Source organism: Nanorana parkeri, unplaced genomic scaffold, assembly GCF_000935625.1.
Source record: "Nanorana parkeri isolate BGI_ZX_2015 unplaced genomic scaffold, ASM93562v1 scaffold670, whole genome shotgun sequence".
In the NCBI taxonomy this organism is placed as follows: domain Eukaryota; kingdom Metazoa; phylum Chordata; class Amphibia; order Anura; family Dicroglossidae; genus Nanorana; species Nanorana parkeri.
In genome coordinates this window covers 657,794-677,949 of record NW_017306938.1, presented here as the reverse complement: position 1 = coordinate 677,949, position 20,156 = coordinate 657,794, and the positions used below count along the sequence as shown (strand labels likewise).

Below are 20,156 nucleotides of genomic sequence, written 5' to 3'. Positions count from 1 at the left end.
CCACACACACACACACACCTCACGCTGCCCCCCAAAGAGATGCCGCCTGCCTCATTATGGGGACACCCCTGGGTATGTGAAAACATGACTTCAACAAATAAAAAAATCTAACATGAAAATTGACAGCTTTGGCAATATTTAGCCAATTATGGATTACTCAGTTACATACAGTATAAGCACAACATGAAAATAACAGTATCTATAGAGCTGAACCTTGAAAAAGAAACAGCTTAAACTCTGGTCATAATATGAAAATTAGTTGATGACCTTGCTATCTCTCATGGGCTTCCAGCCCAACAGTCTATCATTTACTGGTATTATTACCATTCAGATATAACAATGATCTCCTTTACCATGACTTCTGCTTTTCTACCAAGAAGGACATTACCATTTTTGTTTAGTTAGTATCCAGGGTCATCATCTACTTCTTGTACTGAGATTCTGGCTTAGTCTAGAGCTATGGAAACATGATAAATGTACATTTTTAAAACAATAGCTATACTTTATTTTCTGAAATTGCATTGGTAGTTATGTTATTTTGTTTGAGATAAAAATAGTGGTTGCATGTGAATGAATGGTTTAACTGAAATCTCAAATACACTTGCCTGTTTATTTTGTTAGCATACCAATATACAGAACGATAGTGTTCATTTTTAGATTAGGCCCGTCAGGGGGCTTCCAAGTCAGACACGTCTGCACTTACAAATGATCAAGCTATTCCATTCTGTTCGTCTTCTTGATTAAAAAGCTATTGCTTCAGAAAACCTTAATTAAATGTGCTTGTGGTCAATATTTCCTTCACATCTATTCAAGAAGTCTGTATTTGTGCATAATTGCTTTGTAGATAAACCTATGATGAGCCAATTATATAGCTAGTGAACACACCCTTTGCCGGATATGCATTACTATACTTGCCCATTTTTTAATACATTAACTAAACTTTATTGGACAGTTGCACAGGCTCATTTTGAGTTTGTATTTCCCTAGGTCATATAAGGAAAACAGCTGTTGATAGGACAAGGAGTGACCACATGTAGGTAGAAGTGGGGCACCTATAGAATTCAGTAGACTATTCACAGAAGATAATGGTCATATGAAATGTTAGTCCACAAGCAGCAAACCTTTTTGGCCAGGCAGTTAATCCAAAATGTGAATATCACCTCCTCTCATAGGCGGTAACAAGGAAGAACTTTTAGGTGTGGGGAAATCTCTTTACCACAACCATCAAGAAATATATCTTGGTGCTCAATTGCATGGACCTATAGACCAAAACTCTCGGTTTTAGAAAGCCTGATTCTTTAAAATTAAAAATAAATTTTATAAAGTGTACGCAAACCCCATCATTGACATTTTCTTACTCAGTCCCTTTTGGTCTGCTATATATACAGTTGAAAGCATTTGGCTCTATGTGTTGAAGTGCAAAAAAATATTCCATTGATCCTGACAGAAATCTAGTGAGCTGATCTACTTCTTTTACTTAACTGGTATAGTTTAGCATTGATCCTAGCTCTCTCTTTGGACTACAACCACTTCCCACCTAAGGCATGAAGATTAGGAGAATGAAAAGTATTTCTAAAACACTTCATGCTCTAGGGTTCTATGTAGAAACAGCATTGCTAGGACTACAACATACCTACTCTCTACGTCACGGAAATGAAGAGAGGGGTATTCTGTAGTCCTAAACAACTTCTTGTTTTAGAGCAACAACGAGTCCTCCATAGATATCCATCCTAGGACAGGAAGTGCATTACCAGCAGAATCACTAGGTGTATTCAAAAGAAAAAACTGCAGCTACCACACCTAAGGACTGGTAAACTGAAACAAATTACATTCTTGGGTTTCCGATATGCTGTAAACTAGTTTGTGTCAGTGGATCCAGTTTCTACCCAAAATTAGCCTCAACTGCAGTGGCGTACCTAGTATATTTGGCACCCAGGGTGGATCATTTTCTTACACCCCCACATTGAAATTATTTACATGCAATTTAACATCATGCACTCTGGGGGTTGGAGCAGAATTGGCCGGTTGAGCATATACAGCAGTAGCTGTAAGTGTGGTTGAAACTTTATGCAGAGATACTGAACTTGGCATATCAATCCATCCGATGTGCAGGAGCTCAGAAAAATACAGGTGAAACTCGAATAATTAGAATATCGTGCAAAGTTCATTTATTTAACTAATGCAACTTAAAAGGTGAAACTAATATATGAGATAGACTCATTACATGTAAAGCAAGATAATTCAAGTCGTGATTTGTCATAATTGTGATGATTATGGCTTACAGCTCATGAAAACCCCAAGAACCCCAAATCCACAACCTCAAAAAAGTAGATTATTACATGCAATCAATAAAACAAGGATTGTACATAGAACAATATCGGACCTCTGAAAAGTACAAGCATGCATATGTACTCAGTACTTGGTTTGGGCCCCTTTTGCAGCACTTACTGCAATTACTTTTGCACGATATTCTAATTATTCGAGTTTCACCTGTATAGTAGATGCCATGTGAATATAGTTAGGAGGGATGCCTCTGAAGGATCAAGAGGAGAAAAGGAGGCATAGTCAATAAGTGGGTGATACTTTATGGTGTATGGCATGTAGCATAGGAGTAAGAAAAATCCCCATTGTTGATGTCATTGGCAGCAATAACCCTCCTTCATTTGTATTGGTGCTCAATGGCAGGCTCAGGTTATAATAAGAATACACCACCACATTGGAGGTAAGTGGCAGGCTTACCCTGTAATAATATCCCCCACAAGCATTGGCATTCAATGGTTTACTCACCTGAGCACATGCTCCCAGTGCACCTGCCAGCACCAAATAAACTTCTACTGCCAGACAGAAATCTCTCCATCTGACAGCTCCCACTTCTTTCATTGTTGGATGCTGGAATGCAAAAAAAGAACCTGGCACGCCGCTGCCATTCTGCATGTTACTGGCAGCCACACCGGAGCTCTCTTCAAGCGGTGCTACGCAGTGTGGTGCTCCCCACCTCTGCCCCCCATCCCAAGAAACACCACTGATAAAAACCATTTTCACAGCACTAGGGAAGCAACAATCACATAGTCTAATGTTTATCCTATCTTTCGCCATTATTTTTTTTTGGTGGCTGTCAACTATTATTTCAAAGAAAACAAAAAAATCGAAGGGTAAGTTGAAAGATGAATAAGTATACGGTAATTGACGGTACTGCAGAAAATACATACATCACTGTCAATAAGTTTAAGTGCGCACATGAGAGAATTGTGTTAAATGAAAAAGACTGAGCTCTTGTTATATGAGGAGCAGATATGCATCATTTTATGTCTAAATAATTAAAGAGTAATGGATATTTGATGTTGTATGGTAGTAACGTGAGGGGGGGCGGGGGAAATCTCTGTAGGTCTGTTATTTACACATCATTTGTGGTATTTACGTACTGCAAAGTTGGATCCTGAAGATCCAATAATTTATTTCAATATTGCAGTCTGCAAAATGGGGTAGAAATGTGCGCAATTGTGTACAATATTGTACATATTCTGTACATACATAATGTACATATTCTGGTTTGCACCTGGGTGAAATTCTGCAAAATGATTAGCGTTCTATAAGAAAACTCAATATCTTGTGATCTCCGCTATTTACTTACTTACATCCCACTTCAGTCAAATTGCAGTTTCATAAGCATCTTATTTACATAGAATGTGCATTATTATTCTAAAGTAGCTGGGTTGACAGATGTAAAACTTATAAGAGAGGCTAGAAAAACATTTAGTGCTTTCATTAATTGGCCTTTCTGCTCTACCCTACTAGCAGCAAGACATACGAAAACATACAAGTACTGAGAACACAATTATCAACATTGAAAAACAAAGATGATAGAGGCACAAGTGTTCTCAGCCTCTGTAGGAGATCCTCTTACAATAAGTGGCATGCACCCAAAGCTGAGACTGCAAAAATACCCTGAAACCTTTTGGAATGCCCAAAAATTGCCAAGTTTTTAGGAAAAGTATGAAGATTTGGTGGCCATGTTTTTTGCCTTCTTTAAAAACATTGGGGGAAATAAACAAAGAGTGGCATTATCCATATACCTGTACTGGGATAGGCTAATACAACCCTAAAGATCCTAAAGAAGTGAGAAGCTACTGAACCATCATGTCTACTAACCCAGAACTGTATTAACCAAAATGCCATCTATGGGCCAGTGGGTAGAGGAAGTAGCATATTGAAATGAAATGTACAAAATGTGATAATGTTTCCCTTTGTTTATCTCTTTTGTGCACCTCTGGACATGTGTTGCTTAATTCAGCAAGGGAACTGCAGGTAAAGAAGCTTCACGGGATGTTAGTTTCAATAGTTTATAATTCGGGAAACACTAAATTATCTTTCCTGACTGAAACAGAACATTCTAGTGTAGTGCTACCCCCTGAGGAGCTGCTTGATAGATTGGTCCTTCTGTTATCCCTTCAGTGAAGACCCTTCCTGACTAAACCCAACTCTATGATACACCTGATCGCATAAAACAAGCTTTCTTAAACTGGAGTAAGCCCTGTAAGTGAAGTGTAGGTTAAAGAAAGGGACAGAGTCAGCATGGTTTACTATGCCTAAGTATGTGTCTTAGTCCTTGTCTACTGACCAGTGGGGAACTAGCTACAGTCTTGCTGGGCTTGGGGGCCTTTACCTCTACAAGTGAAGTGCTCACTTTCAACTGAGAGATTTGAATCCACAGGGAAATAAGCGGTCCAGTTCCCACCTGGCAGAACTTCATTCACTACGAACAATGGCAACAACAGCAAAAAACGACACACCAGGGAGGCTAAGAGTTCTCACACCAACCAGGAATTCAGATAATGTCCCTCTGGGTGCATTTGGGCTCTCATCTGACAGGATGGATCCGGATTCAAGTTAGGCCACAGAACCTCTCTGACTGAATGGAGTTAGGTGAAAGGCAGCTAGGCTGCCTACGGGCCTCCTTCTTGAGCCTGCACCTCTGTGTTGATTCTCTTCTTGTGGCACTGCCACTGATGCTCTCTATAATCAATCTTTTACTCAGGGCACTCAGTAGCCAGGTAGCTCAGCTCAGTCAAGGGTACCGAAGTCTGCTCTTCCGAGTCCCTCTATCACAGACACTCACCCAAGTCTCACCCAAGTCTGTACAGTTCACAATAGCACACTGCTCTCTAGAAATCGGACCAGGAGTACAGCAGCTATGTTTTTAGCACTCCTCTCTCTCTCTGTAGAGCAGCGGTCCCCCTTTAGGCAGCTCCATTGTGTGGGCTCAGAGTCCCAGGATGCAGCTCTAGACTATCTGAGTCCCGGTTTCCTCAAGCCCTGACCAATAAGGTCCCTGCTAATTCTATGCTGTGGACACTTTTCCTTGATTCTGGCACCTGTGGATGGGAGTAATGTCCTTCACTCTCTCCCCCTGCATCTCTGTCATCATTTGCAGGGAGGTAGCAATGATCTACGGCCAGGGAAAGACATTCTGCTGCATGGCTTAAAGGGCCAGCAGCCGAGCTACACAAGCATCACCATTTCGCTGACATAATAACATGACACATGGGGCCAAGCTTGTAAAAGAAAGTACCATTGATCTGATGTGCCTAGAGCACCACAGTGTCTACATACGACACCTTAACCCCCATTGGAACAATCAACAAAACATACAATCCATCTTAGTTTGCAATCTCTTACCCAGAAATGTAATGTAATTCACTGCACTAAGGCAAGTTAGAAAGAAATGAATAGCTGCTTTATTACTTTTTATGTTACTTTCTACCTTCAGGCTGCCAGTGACAGGTAAGCAGAAGGAGAAAATCTGCATGTTTGGCACTTTCTACATAAACTCCTGGATCTAGAGTAGAAAGTACCTGAAAAAAATGCTGATTTTTACTTGCTTTGGAATCTGACCCCCATTGTATACAAGTCCTTTATATTTTCAAGAACACCAAGCAAGTTTGCAAATATAATTTCATCTGTTCTTTCTTTCTCTGCGATGATATCTAACAGCCATTATTGCAGGCCAAGGCCGGTGTATAGAAAGCTCTATTTACATCCACATGTGGCAGTGTGAAGCAGCATATCTTCATGGCAGAGAAGAGCACAATAGAAAGGAATCAGGGATCTATCTGTATGTTTATACTGCTTTCCACAAATGCCAGCTGGAATCATATGAGATGATGGGCTGGTTGGAGCCTAACTAAACTCTTGCAGAGCCGGTCTACTTCTACATGTTGCTGATCCAGTCATTCATAAAAGCGCAGTGTAATATATAAATCATTATTCATGACTCCTGACAAAGAAGATATGGAATCCAACATACATGTCATCTAATTTGTATCACAACAGAATGCTTAACCGAATACAGGTCTTGAGTAATTTATGTTATTATCATTATACAGGATTTATATAGCGCCAACAGTTTGCGCAGTGCTTTGCACTCCTAATTTTCAGTTCTGGTCTGCAGACAGCTCAATGTAAACAATACAATGTTAAAATAGGCCTACCCAGAACGGGCGATGGCAGATTTTAAAGGACTGAAAAAGAAAAGAGATAAGTTATATTTGACAATTTCGGGGGAAACATGATATTAAAGGAGAACTATGAGGTGAGGGATTTTCACTCAACCTCATAGTTCGAGCCAACGTGTGACAATTAAACTGTCACACGTCGTCTCAATAGATCGGGAAGTGAGCGAACACATACCGTCACTCGCTCACTTCTCTATCATGTCCCTGCAGAGAGCTGTGACTGTCACTCGCGGCTCCCTGCAGGGATTCCCCCTCCTCGCTCCGATCCTCCAGCGCTGACTGGCGGAACGGACAGGGAGGGGGCGGGTACAGCTTGCTCTGCCTCTACATAGGCAGAGCCAGCTGTCAATCACACAGCCGGGTGGATCTCGACAGTAATGTTGGGATCTGTCCTGGCTGCGGCGGTCTCAGTATACCGCGAGCTGTAACTCGCTATATACTGAGCTTTGGGTCACGGGAGGACATAAACTGAGGAGAACTATGGGGAAAAACACTTACCCCTTAGTTCTCCTTTAATTAGATAAATGAATTGCTTCACGTGCAAGTGCTCTTCGCTTGCTGACACGTTTCATCTACGATTACAGAATGCGTCAGCAGTGCATTTCCTTTACCCTAACGGCAGGAAGACTTGGGCCACTTTCTACTAGTGCTTAATACGATAATGTATTGTCTTCCACATAAAATGAATGTGTTCAAGCATTCAAAAAAAGACTTGATTGCTCCATTCAGCCAGAATTCCAAAATACTTCTGAAAATTATGTATATTTATCTTTGAGAATCAGACCGACTTCTAAATTTAGCATGCCTCTTTCCCTTCAAGGGTTTCTCTTTGGGGGAAAAAATAACATCAAAAGACAAATCTTCAATTCATTACCCTCTTGGAGGGATTATTATTTTTTTTTGCTGTTTGTTTTTCTTACAAATATGAAAATGTCAATGCAAGTTGCTTATTAAATAAAATATCCCGACGTAACGGCTGATTATGTCGTCTTAATGCCAGTTTAAAAAGAAAATGCTTATGTTAAAAAAAAAAACATGTTCATCATTACAGCAGATTGTTCTGATAATGCAGATTCCAGTGCTGCTAATGGAGAACTATATGTAACCGTGTATGCAAATTATTGTTTTGGAACATTGCGCTTCTGCTAAAATACATGAAATTATATAGAAGAACTCAAAGGTTTAAAAGATAATTAAATATGTATGATGTGTATGTATATTCATGCTTAGCAATAGAAATTAGCAAATAATGAAAGCAAACCTGTGGGAAAACTAAAACTGGAAAAAAAAAACTTACTGCAGCAGTAGGTAGCTGATAGCATAAGCTGCCAGTGTGTACCTCTTGCAGCAGAAAGGGATTCAGTTATTTTAAAAGCATTAAGTAATACTGTCCCCTATAGAAAAAATTGGATTGGCAAAATAAAAGCAGATGACCAGCCAGATATAATCCCTCCCACTCCCAGCATGCTTCAGTTTTGTAGAAAAGCAGACAAGGGTGGGACCTGTGTGCCTTAATGGACCTTAAGAAGCTCCAAGAAATTTATTTTCCAAAAATCCTGTTTTCTTTCTTGTTCATTAAGGTTAACAGGATTCAGTTATTCTTAGACAATTAAGATGTTCAAAAGCAGTCCAACTGAGGGGCGGGCAGAACACACTAACAGGCCCACATAAAAACCCATAAAACTGAGGGTAGCCTGCAGCTTCTTGAGCTCCCTGAGGGATCTTATGCTCATAGCTGGCATTAGGAAAGGCCTGAACATCCACCTGGTAAAACTTAGAGAACCTATGAACAGAAGACCAGGTGGTAGCCTTGCAAATTTGGGTCCTGTTCTCCCAGATGCCGCACCATGCATGCATAAAGGCAGTTCCGCTACAGGATCTCTGCACATTGAGATAAACTTATCAAGTTTTTTGTTGAACCTGGATGCCAGAAGGTCCACGGCTGATGCTGCCACGTCCCCGTGTAACATATTTCCTTCTGGATGTATGGACCACTGCCCTGGATCTAGACGCTGTCTGCTGAGGTAGTCTGCCTGCAAACTGTCTATGCCTGGAATGTGAATGACCGATGAGGCTGGAACCTAGAGTTCTGCCCAGGCTAGAATTAGTTCTAGCTCTCTACTTCTAGTTCTTACCTGATAGTTGATGTTCACTACTGCAGTAGCATTGCCCAACTGGATCCTGATCAGATGACCTTGCAGTTGGGGTGTCCCGCATTGTAGGGACGACCAAATTGCTCAGAGATTCAGAATGTTGATTGGGAAATGAGATTCCTCTGGTGACCAAGTTACCTGCACCAACCAGGTGTCTAGGACTTCTCCCCAGGCCATCAGACTGGCATCCATTGTTAGGATCTTCCAAGGCAACGAGAGAAAGGATTTCTAAGCCACCAGGGCAGAGAAAGTAGGGTTCTCAGGGTCAGGTAAGTCAGTTCGTCTAGAGATTCAACTGATTTGTACCACGATGACAGAATGTTTTGTTGTAGGAGTCTGACGTGAAACTGAGCAAATGGGACAGCGTCAAAGAAGCGATGCTCATGCCGAGTTGGAAAGCTCCTGGACTGCAGAGTCTGAGCCTAGGAGTGGAAAGTCAAATTTTTTGGGGGGGCTTGGGCCTCATTTTTCTTATCACTCATTTTTTTTAAGTGGCAATGTGTGTTACAGCATTGTTTGTATCCGTAGCCCTGAAGGAGGGGGAGGATCTCTCAGCCCCTCTGAAATGCTTTGGCTGTTTATTATTGTCTTGTCAAATGAACACCAATATTAAAAGCTTTTGGACTCCCAATTCATTAGTTTGATGCTTTCATTGGCCTTCGTACACAAGGTTTACTTTAAGGACAATTTGAATAACTGTATTTACAATGGTAATTTCCAACAACTGCCTTCATATTGAGGATTTCTTCTTCAAAGCTTAGAGCACCCTTTAATTTAACATTTTTCTAAGTTAATAAGTTATCCTTCTTTGGTGTACATTTCCAATATCTGAGCATATTACCTCTCAATTTTCACTGAGCTAATACAATGGAAGAAAATGTAACAAAAGCTGCCTGTGGTTCATTACACCTGTCAATATTGTGCTTCAGTGAATATTATGTAATGCTATTTGGCTTCCTTGGGGCTGCCACACATTATATAATATACTTTGTTAAGACCAGGTTCAATGATTAAATGGAAACTATAGTATATTTTCACTCATGAGTTCTCTTGTTGAGTCATCAGTGTAAAATGTATCTGTATTTTTCAATTTTCACGTCTCTATTTTCTTGCTGTTCCAGACTTCCTTGATCACATTTTATATACAAATTCATATTTTTTATCTGCATGACTGAAAATATAATCAACATCACTGTTGAGCAACTGGGTGAATTCTTGCCAGTATGTTCCACCAAGGGCCTATTTTTTTTAAACTAGAGGAAAGAAATCACGTTTCTCTTTTCATTTTATGTACAACTTAAACAATAATTCTGAATGGTCACTATGGGCAACAATTCCACTGATAATTTTTTCCTTTATCTGTGTTTTAGTAACTCAGGTCCATAGAGAGTATAGGGTTTTCAGTGAAGGTCTGTTGTCAGAGCTCTGCTCATAAACCCTGCTATAAGATAAGGGGAGCAGTAAAGTACACACACTGTGCTGGACTGACCAGAACAAGGACATAATGTACTGAATATTCTGCATAGTGGAGAAATATGACTACCTACTAGAACCCCACCACATGACCATCTTAAAAGGTAAGTACACTTGCTCAACATTACTGGCCCTCCTGACCTAAACTATAACCTCCCCACCCCCCCCCCATTCCTTCCAGATGCTTACTTACCTGAGCAGGGCAGCAATAAAACTTCTCCAAACATCCAACTTGACTGACTTGGCTTAAGCAATTTCCTATGCTCACTGTGTAAAGTTGAGTATGTTTTCCAGCCATGAATAAACTTGAATATGTATTTCAGCCTAAGAATGCAAGCTGTATATATTTTTTGCCTCTGTCCATGGCAAAAGATCAGCACCGTCCATGTAGAATAAATCTCCAAGAGACTAAAAACTGTTTACTGAGCAAATTTAGCCGTTTCTAGATTCTGCTGAATAATATACATGAGGTGAATGATGTGATTTGGCAGGGAAGTAAAATCTTACAAAAGCAATCTGTTGCCTGACATTCTAGATTTGAAAACTGAAGCACATTATTTCTTTACTTTGGCAAGTTGAGGTACTTGTCACTCATTAACTACAGCCATGTCATTCCTAACGACTAACCAAAGAGACTCTTTCTCTTTTAGGATGGGAAAATTGAGGGTCTGTGTGTTAAGTGGCTGGCTGATTGGCAGGCTTGTTTATATAAGAAGTAAACAAGGAATTGTAGACTGACTTGGGGTTCTATAGTGCATACATGTATTTTTGCCCTCCTTTGCATTTTTTAAAGCTAAATACTGACTGTATACTTACTACATAAAAGACAAGTATTGTGCAGCTTTAAGAGCAGCAAGCAGGGCCTGCATATGTAATGATCAAATCTAACGATCTCTATATATAACCTATTAACATTAGAATATTTCCGTATCCCCCTTACAGCTATCACTATCGTAATTTCCCAGAAGGCTATAGCTTCCTCATCAGATGCTTGTAAGTATTGGCAATAAAAGGTAACTCTCAAAGTGCTCATAATGCACTAATCCATGAGTAGTAGCATCCAGTCACATAGAGAGGATTACAGATCCCAAATCCCAGCAACAGTTAAACAGTAATATTAGCCTAACCTGCAACTCTGGGCTTGGGACCCCCCCACGATAAAAGCATCACTGGTGGACATTAGTGGGCGTGTAATAAGCACGAAACAAATTAAAGAGAGTGAGATTGCACACCCCAATTTATAATTTCTTGAAAGCTGTGTTGAGTAAATTCCACTTTAAGGCGTGCAAATACCAAAAAGGGAGGGGGCTTTGAAGAAATACTACACCTCTCTTGATATATATAAAAATTAGAAATTAATTTATTAGTGTCACATAATTTTTTGAAGCATGATCAAAATACAATTAAAGCATGATTGATCTATTTCACATGTAATAGTAATGTCACATCAATTCGACAGTATGATTATTTTAGTAAAACATGATGGATTGCTCATTCTGATAACTCCAACATGTTTCGCCCTTCTGTGCTTCTTCAGGGGGAAATATATATCCAAAATGAGATGGAACCCATGTAGAGCAAGTCAGAGATTAACATTATTGTAGCATTATTGTAGAATATAATAAAATATTGTTCTGTTTTTTTTATTACACAGGTGACTTTGACAAGGGCCAACAACATTACGAGTCCTCTTACTCCAGTGGTGAGTAGATCCTAAATACTGAGAACAGTGGTGTTACTCTCTGAAGCATTCTCTTAAAATGGTTTAAATGACACTAGGTGCTATTTAACCCAGAGCAGTAATGGTAACACAATGATGGATTGGTGAGCCTGCAGGGACAGCGAAGGAGATCAGAAATATCAGAATAGCAGATTGAGTTACTTTTTTATTTTTAGGAACTGCTGGGGGAGTGAACACAAGCTGGAGTCAGGCTTCAAGACTAGACTAAAGGAAGTTTCAGCACCCTCTTTAAAACCTGCCATTGTTTTCATATACAAGCATTAGCAAGTTCAGGGGACCAGTTCACAAAATAATGTTGTACAACTGTGAAAAGGCCAGAGGACAACTAAAGTAATGAGAAAAGAGGAAATGAGCTAAACACATTCTCCTTTGAGAAGAGCGATTAAGGGTGTGTAAGATTGTCTTGTATAAATACATACAAGATCCATATTAAATAATATACCTGGAAAGTAGTTACCTTTAAGGCCGTCACAAAGGGGGGAGGTGGGGGGTTGCCATCTCTGTCCCATTGTAAAGATTTTCCTTCACTTCCTGTCCCAGAAACATAACAGTATGTGAGAGTAAATCTCTGCAAAGTGAGAGAGAATCCCCTCTTAGAAACTCGTCACTGAAACAAATGGCTCCACTGTAAGATTTTCCTTCTATTTCAGTTACATTGACCACTGTACCATTTTGCATTTTTCATCCCTTTCTGTCGTTGTGACATTAGACACCTTGAGAATAGATAAGATTAACCTACCTAGCGATGTCATAGGCACCAATGAAAACTGATTGTAAAAGAGATTCAGAACACCAAAAGATAAATCCAATAGGTCTACTGAAGTCAGTGAAGACCAGGTTTGGACTGGTCTCACATGGAACTTCAGCAGACTTTTATTTGGTTTATTGCAAGTCCACGCCAGACTGATATTATTGAGCAATAAAACCAGACAGGAATTTCAACACTTCCCCACTCTGTCCAAAACCAATGAATAAAGTTATGGCTTTAGATATACTTTAACGCTAAACTCAAGGTTAAGCATATATTGTCTAAATGCAAAAGTCATATGTATTTGTACTTTAATCTTGGTGTGCTTTGTGTATTTCTTCCAGATCTCTGCAGTGATCCAGTCTGAAAAACTTTGCCTCTGTGTAGGAGCTTCCTGTAATATAGACGGGTCACTGCTGCTCTCTCTTTGTGGAGGGGGACAAGTCTTGTATCCCCTCCTCCTGTAGTTTTCTGCAGGACTTTGTAATGGGTTGGGTCTGCTGGGTCCCTTCCACATTGCAAAATAACTTGGTGTTCAAAGGCAATTAGTACACACAAAGTGGAATTATATCCTCCGTGGTAATAAAAGAATACATTTAAATAAAAGTTGTTGTGTTTGGAGTTCAGCTTTAACCTCTGCATAGAGTTGTTTGTTCCTGTGAGAGCTGCAAAACTGTAAATAGTCTTCCACAGTAAATGGCTCTAGTTACCTCAATAGACTGACTCTAAAAAGGGTCTACATATGTTTCCAAATGCATAAAATATAAACAGCTAGTAAATATGGTAAATAGTATTGTAGGGTGTTGATCAAGGGAGTTCAAACTTCCCCTTGTACACTTGTGTTATGGATCTTCTTTTCCCCTCTCGGGACCACACTCTATTAATATTGCAGTTGTTCACTTTGGTAACCTACTTTGATGATACAGAAATACTACAAGCATAGTACAGTCATCAAGCCTATGGGATAACCTTTCCAGCGGAAGGAGTTCTCCCTACCGCAGGGTAACAATGTTATAAAGAACTGACGCACTTGGGGTGATGAACATTTTAAGATGATAAAGTCTCCATTTTTATTGAAGTGAATGTGATGATCTCATTAGGTGCCACTCTAAGGTGTATATGACAGTGTGTACTGGTCTCCTGTGATTTTTCTCCAGTTCCCAGAAGTCTTTATGTACCCTTTTATCTGTCAAAGACGTGCCCCAGCATGAAAAAGTTCAAAGGGAGAGAAAGAAAAAAAGTTTAGCAAAAATATACCTCTAAATCAAGCAAGTGCACTACACAGCTCACTGCACCTTGTGGTTAAAAATATCCAGATATTGCTCCTAGGGTTTGTAGATACTTATTTTTAGTCTCATTATATTTCCCTTGCCATCCTTTCAGCCTCTTAAGGTTGAATTGTTGGTACACTCTGGTAGACGTGTTTCCATATCTCTTTTATTTTCACATTTGACAATTAAATATCTTTATATATTGCTTTACAATCATGGACACCAAATTCACATTTGTTCTCCTGACCACTGTGTTTTAGTTTTTTTTTAACTCCTCTTTTTTTCAAAAAGATAAAAACTGAGAGTTGCCACTGATGTGGTTAACGAATGATCTCAGAAGCAGATTGCCATGCCACAAATTTTTGTGAGCACAGGGGAAAACAGAAAAGATACCCACCAGCTAAACCAGTGGTGGCGAACCTTGGCACTCCAGCTGTTTTGGAACTACAAGTCCCATGAGGCATTGCAAGACTCTGACAGCCACAGACGTAACTCCTAGAGGCAGATGCATGTTGGGATTTGTAGTTTTGGCACAGCTGGAGTGCCAAGGTTCGCTACCACTGGGCTAAACAATGCACAATGAACGGTCACAGCCCTATGGCATGCTGGTGGGAGCTCTTGTCACTGTGACAGAGGTTTCGATAGAAGGGCAAATGTATAAAAAAAACAATATGGTGGTGTCAAGTTGGCCAAGGCCGCTCAGAGCCCTGGTCACCCCTGCACCCCTTTGTAATGCCTTTGAGACAGTGGTTTCAAGCCATCCTAGCTCTATATAAATATTAAAACATAGTTTTATCTGAAGGTTCATTTTAAGAACCTCCCAACGGCAAACATTCCAATAAGATCTGATGAATGGAACTGGAACTGGTATACTTGGTAGGAAATGTCATTCTTTGTCAGCTGAATGGAACTTGGGGGTTATAAACTAAAAAGGACTCATTTGACATAACCTTTCAGAATAAAATGTGCATGCAGTAGTTTTCACACTGCTATCCTTTTGCGATTGTGCTTTTCCTTAGTTTAGTTCTTTTGGAGCTTTTAGTTGAAAAGTTCAATATATACATTAAAAAAATCAAATTTCTACTTTTTCAAAATTATTTGACAGATCCTGCCAGTTAATGACACACGTTGGCAGCTTCTATAGCCACAACACAATATAGAAAATCATTTAGCTTGTTTGCCATCATCCCAATCGTACCCATGCAGAGGGTACAATTATTGTATGCTTTGTGCCAATGTTTTCATAGAATATAATCCTTTTGTTGAACAGTAACAACGCATTTCATTGCGTAACAAGCACATTACAGATATTGAACAGACCACTCAGAGCTCCTAGATATTCAAGGGTACCCAATAAAACACATGGTGGCAGTTACCGTTCATGTGTAAAAGGTTAACTGCGGTGATCACCTGGCCCAGTGAACCAAGCTGAATTGTTTTTTTTAAGTGAAATAATAATTAAAGTAGTATTAAAGGTAGGTCAGATAATGCATTAAGGTAAACAATCCCCAGTACCTTTCGGTGTCCCCCGTCCCCCCCACAGTTTACTGTCAGTGCTGCATGTCACCGACGCCGGGCCCAGAAGCGATCCTCCATTCCGAACTCCCTGGTTATGGGGGAGGAGATTGAGGGCAGAGGAGCCATAGGCTCCTTCTGTCATCAGTCAATCTGTTGGGTGGAGAAGAGGGGTGTGGCCTACCAAAGGGCTGTGTATGTCTATGCATGCACGCAGAAACTGCGGTCATGGCCGGGAACCCGCATGCATGGGTGCCTCCAGAGCATCGGCTTAGCTGATGGAGGCACCAGTGCAGGAGGTAGGGGAGACAGTGATGCGAAGGGCCACTAGAAAATGAGAAATTTAAACTTTTTTTAAAAAGAACAACAGATCTGCATACCATCTGTGCCTCCCTTCCATACAAATAAAAAAGAGCAAGGTTTAAAGTCACTTTAAGTTTAAGCAGGAAATAACTTTTGTCTACTTACAGTATACATCCACTCGTATAGACTTTATTGCAGGGGAACCAAGCCCGTTTTCTGCCTTGCAATAATATCTGCCTCCCTGGTGCCTCTGGATATTTGTAATCCGAAGGGTCTCGTTGAAAACGCTGGAGTCTTGAAATCGATCTGATGCACTTCCCGCTGTTTTGGTCCACCTGATCTGAGCAAGCATCAGAAAATAGAGTTAGTGTGGCTCACTTGATAACTAGGTGCAGTTTCATGATGTGTGCAAGTTTAAAATGGATCAGATGCAGAAAGAGCAACATGTTTGAGTGCCAGAGTAATGGTAGGTAAATAACGTGTCTAGACTTTTACTGTACGTTAAGTTGTCAAATTGTTACAGAAGCTCACCTACCTTGGTTACACTTTAATTTAAATATACAAAAAGGAAACTCTGATCAAATTCAATCAGATATGAACACAAACTCTGGTCATGGACCCTGTGTAAAACTCCAAACACAAAAAAGTACACAAGCTTTTTTTGCCAATTTACAGCCTGTTTTTCCCCCTTAGACTTCAATGGAAATGCCAGGAAACAAAAGCATGTTGAACATTTTTGTGTGCATTTTTGCCCGGTGTACGCGTCCATTGATCGCAATGTTTCTTGAGCTGCCAGTCAAAATGAGCAAAAATGTGCCAAATGTGCATAAACGTGCAAAAAGTATGCCGCCTTGGTGTGAACTAAGCCCTGGGTTGAACGAATCAATCCACCAGTCAAAAGCATATAAGTTTGGCCCATCTATGGCAGATGCTTCAATGATTCATGCATTTGCCAAGACATTGAACAAATCTCATCCTCTACCCCATTGTCCCTGTGTGCAGACGCAGGTAGAGTATATCTACATTTTACTGTATTGCTTTAAATCATGCCAAATGTATACTGAATGATACTATAATGTATAATTATAAAAACAAAAAATATATACTGAACAACACTATTGTAAATATGGTACAGGCTATAGTTCTGTGTGGTGTCAGTTGAAAGCAGTCTTTTTTTGATGTTTTAACTTTAAAAAATTGCCACAATTGTTTGACACACAAAAGTATCATGTTGGTGTTTGGGAGTTTTCTTGGGGTGCATTCAAATCTATGCATATTTGGTGCAGTTTCCATTAAAACACATCTTATCTATATACAGTAAACTGTATCGGATTGGTAGGATGCCGGATAAGTGTAGTTTTTGGTTGCTTGGGAGTTAATAGTAGCCGGCAGGAGAATACAAACAGCCAGGAGTAATAGCCAGACTGCTTCCCCATTCTTTACATTCTGCTGACGAACGCGGAATTTAGCCGCCGGCCGGCACCAAGATATAAACAAAGAATTTCATTAGAAACAAAATAAATGTAGTTGCTAACAACATTTTTTAGTATGCATCAAGCCACCGGCAAAAATATTTTTTTGTGCCAGTTGCTTGAATGCCGGATAATGGGGAGTTTACTGTACATAGAGATATATGTCTATCATTATATTATATTATCAGGGGCGTGGAGATTTTTTTTTTTAAACTACTTGTCCAAGGACTAAAGCAGGAGCACAATCTACTTGTCCCTCATGACAATCTACTTGTCGTGATACAATTTGGTTTTTTTTTAACCAAAACTGTATTTAACCGTGCTAATAAGCACTTTTCATTGGTCAGCGTGGTGAGGTGACCTAGCTGGCCAATGAGTGCTTGCAATTTACAAGCAAAATTCAAAATCCATGGCACACGGTTGCGCTGGATGGTAGTACGGGGTACAGATAGTACACCAATACTTATTTAGAATTGTTATTTTATTTTTTACTTTTTTATTTTATTTTCACTTAACTTTATTGTCAAGCCCCTGTGTAGTGGCATTCCAAGGTGACAGGCTCTCTTTAGGCAGCATGCCCTCCAACACAGAAGATCAAGCACAGAATTGTGCTCCATCTTCTGTACAGCTCCACATGTGACAGCTGAGACTGGACCGCTGTTAGTACAGCACTCGTATGTCACTGATCACAGAGAGCAGATCGGAGCACATCCATTTTGCTCCCTGCTCTCCATCCTGAAATCATTTGCCATAGTCCTAGGTCCCACAGAAGAGCGGGGAACCCAGAAAACCACGGTGGAGAGTTAGGTGGCTGGCGGGGAGGGAGGCGGCAAGCTTGGGAGACGGGCCATGGAGAAGGGGGGGGCAAAGACAAGCAAGCTGTCCAAAAGTGATCTGGGCGGCTGTACAGCCCCCCAAATAACATGTACAAAACTACTCATCCCTATATATAACAATATATCATTTCTCTGTACACTCATCCCTATAGATAAATGGTCATACAGGTAAAATGTACTGAATCTAAAACAGCCATTCATAGTACCGTCCCCACTTTTTTCCCAATTAGTCAAGAAGCCAATCTCAGACAAGTAGTGTCAGACCTTCAACTGCTCAGTAAAAGTCATGATAGCTTTGGAGCTGCTTGGTGGTGCTCCTGAAACAGTCCATTGGTGGAGTTTCCAAGCTTGGAGATCCCTACCAGTCATCAGCAGGAGGACATACCAAGAAATACTTTCACTCTCTATTTAAAAAAAATGGAAAACCTCTTTAACAGACTTGCTATAAAAGGCTGTAAAAATGCAGAAAAATGTGAAATGAAGATAAATTAAGCATGCAAACCCATTAAAGCAGAAGAGAATATTTCCAGACACATTAATTTGAGCATTTGCTTATTCAACAATATATTTCACAGAAAATGTGCAATTTATTGCTGCAGATACTGCAAAAAATATATATACTGTATACATATCATTATTTTTTCTTTCAAAGAATGGAAACACACACAAAGCCTATACTGTAAGCACATGAGACTGCTTACTACATACGGCAACACGATTCATTTATCAAGCACCGGTATCATCTTATTCGAGATACCACTTAATCCTGTGTTATTTTATAGAGCCAATTGATCAAAATGTATAAAAAAATAAATAAATAACTCTCTCCATGATGATGAATTAGAACCATCCTATAACATAATATCAAGTGATTTAGCTCACATCAGAAAATATCACTCTTTGATTAATATACCCACTTGTGCTATTTCAAGCATTGCACATTTTCCCCATTGTATCCACACAGATGACAAATAATGGTTCACAGCACAGCCCAGCAAATGTGGATTCGCATCTTGAACTCGATGAAGCAGTTTCTTTACTACGAATAAAAATGGCACTTTACCGGTAAACAAAATTGCCTTCTCTCAAATATATACATAAAGAAGTTAAGATTTATTTTTATGGAAGAAAAATTAATTTAAAGATTGCTTAAGCCAAATGCCAAAATTATGATGACAAAGACAAGTTAAAGAAATATCTTAACTCGAGAACAAAAATTGAATCTATTGCATCTTAGCAGTTATAGATTTGGTGCCTGCATACGTATTCCTTTTTTTTTTTTTTTAAGGCTAAGTACAATTTCTGCAAATGCAGAAAAATCAGAAATTCAATGGGCTTGTAGATTTCTGTGGACTGAAACGAGATGTCAAACAGTGTTAATCACTTTCACACTTCTATATTCTCTGAACGACAAGGCAACATCCCTCTATGTAATGGAGATGAGGAAGGTATTTGTAGTCCTAATCAGGACCTCACTGTACTGCCACATGTTTTATAATTTTTATTTCCTGTTATATGAGACATGTCGGAGATTTTATCAAAAGTGACACTAAACTCATAAGTTAAACTTAAAAATACATTCAAGTACCTTAACCATTAGCAAGAATGTATCTTATTTGTGTATCATTCAGCTGTGGATCCTCCAATCATCTCTGAATTGGTGCTGACACTGTCCTTCCTTCTGGAGGGCGGCTATGTTTGTTCCTCATGGTCCCTGTATGTGTTGTAAAAAGCCACCGCTCCAAGCTCGCTCCAGTGATGGACTACAATCTCATGTTTAGGTTATTAATTTGTAATGAGATTGTCTTTAGACGTCCGCTCAGACACGCCCCCCACACGTGCCGCTCGGCGTGCGCGAGCAGGAAATGGGCAAAATTTTAAAGTACATATTTTGCTATCACATAGAGGGGTTTTTATTAGCCCCCGTATGTGATAGCAATAAAGTTTAGTGAAAAAAAAAGGAACAAAAATTTAAGTCCCCCCCCTAAATTTAAAGTTACACCATAAAAAGGAATAAAAAAACATTTTAAGTCCCCACCCATACATACACGCATGCAAACATGCGTCGGGGGCGCATACGTGCAAAAAAGACGATTGCGCCCATTACGCCGCACATGTTACATATCGCCGCG

General features: G+C 39.8%; 1 protein-coding gene across 2 annotated transcripts in view; it reads right to left on the bottom strand.

Moving 5' to 3' along the window:
• The window catches only part of MDGA2 (MAM domain containing glycosylphosphatidylinositol anchor 2), a 521,930-nt gene that overhangs the window by 202,595 nt on the left and 299,179 nt on the right, over nt 1-20,156 (bottom strand). For both annotated transcript variants that reach the window (XM_018563520.1, XM_018563521.1), the window contains exon 3: nt 15,882-16,056. In XM_018563520.1, the coding sequence (XP_018419022.1) occupies nt 15,882-16,056 (175 nt within the window). The remainder of the gene's footprint in view (nt 1-15,881; nt 16,057-20,156) is intronic.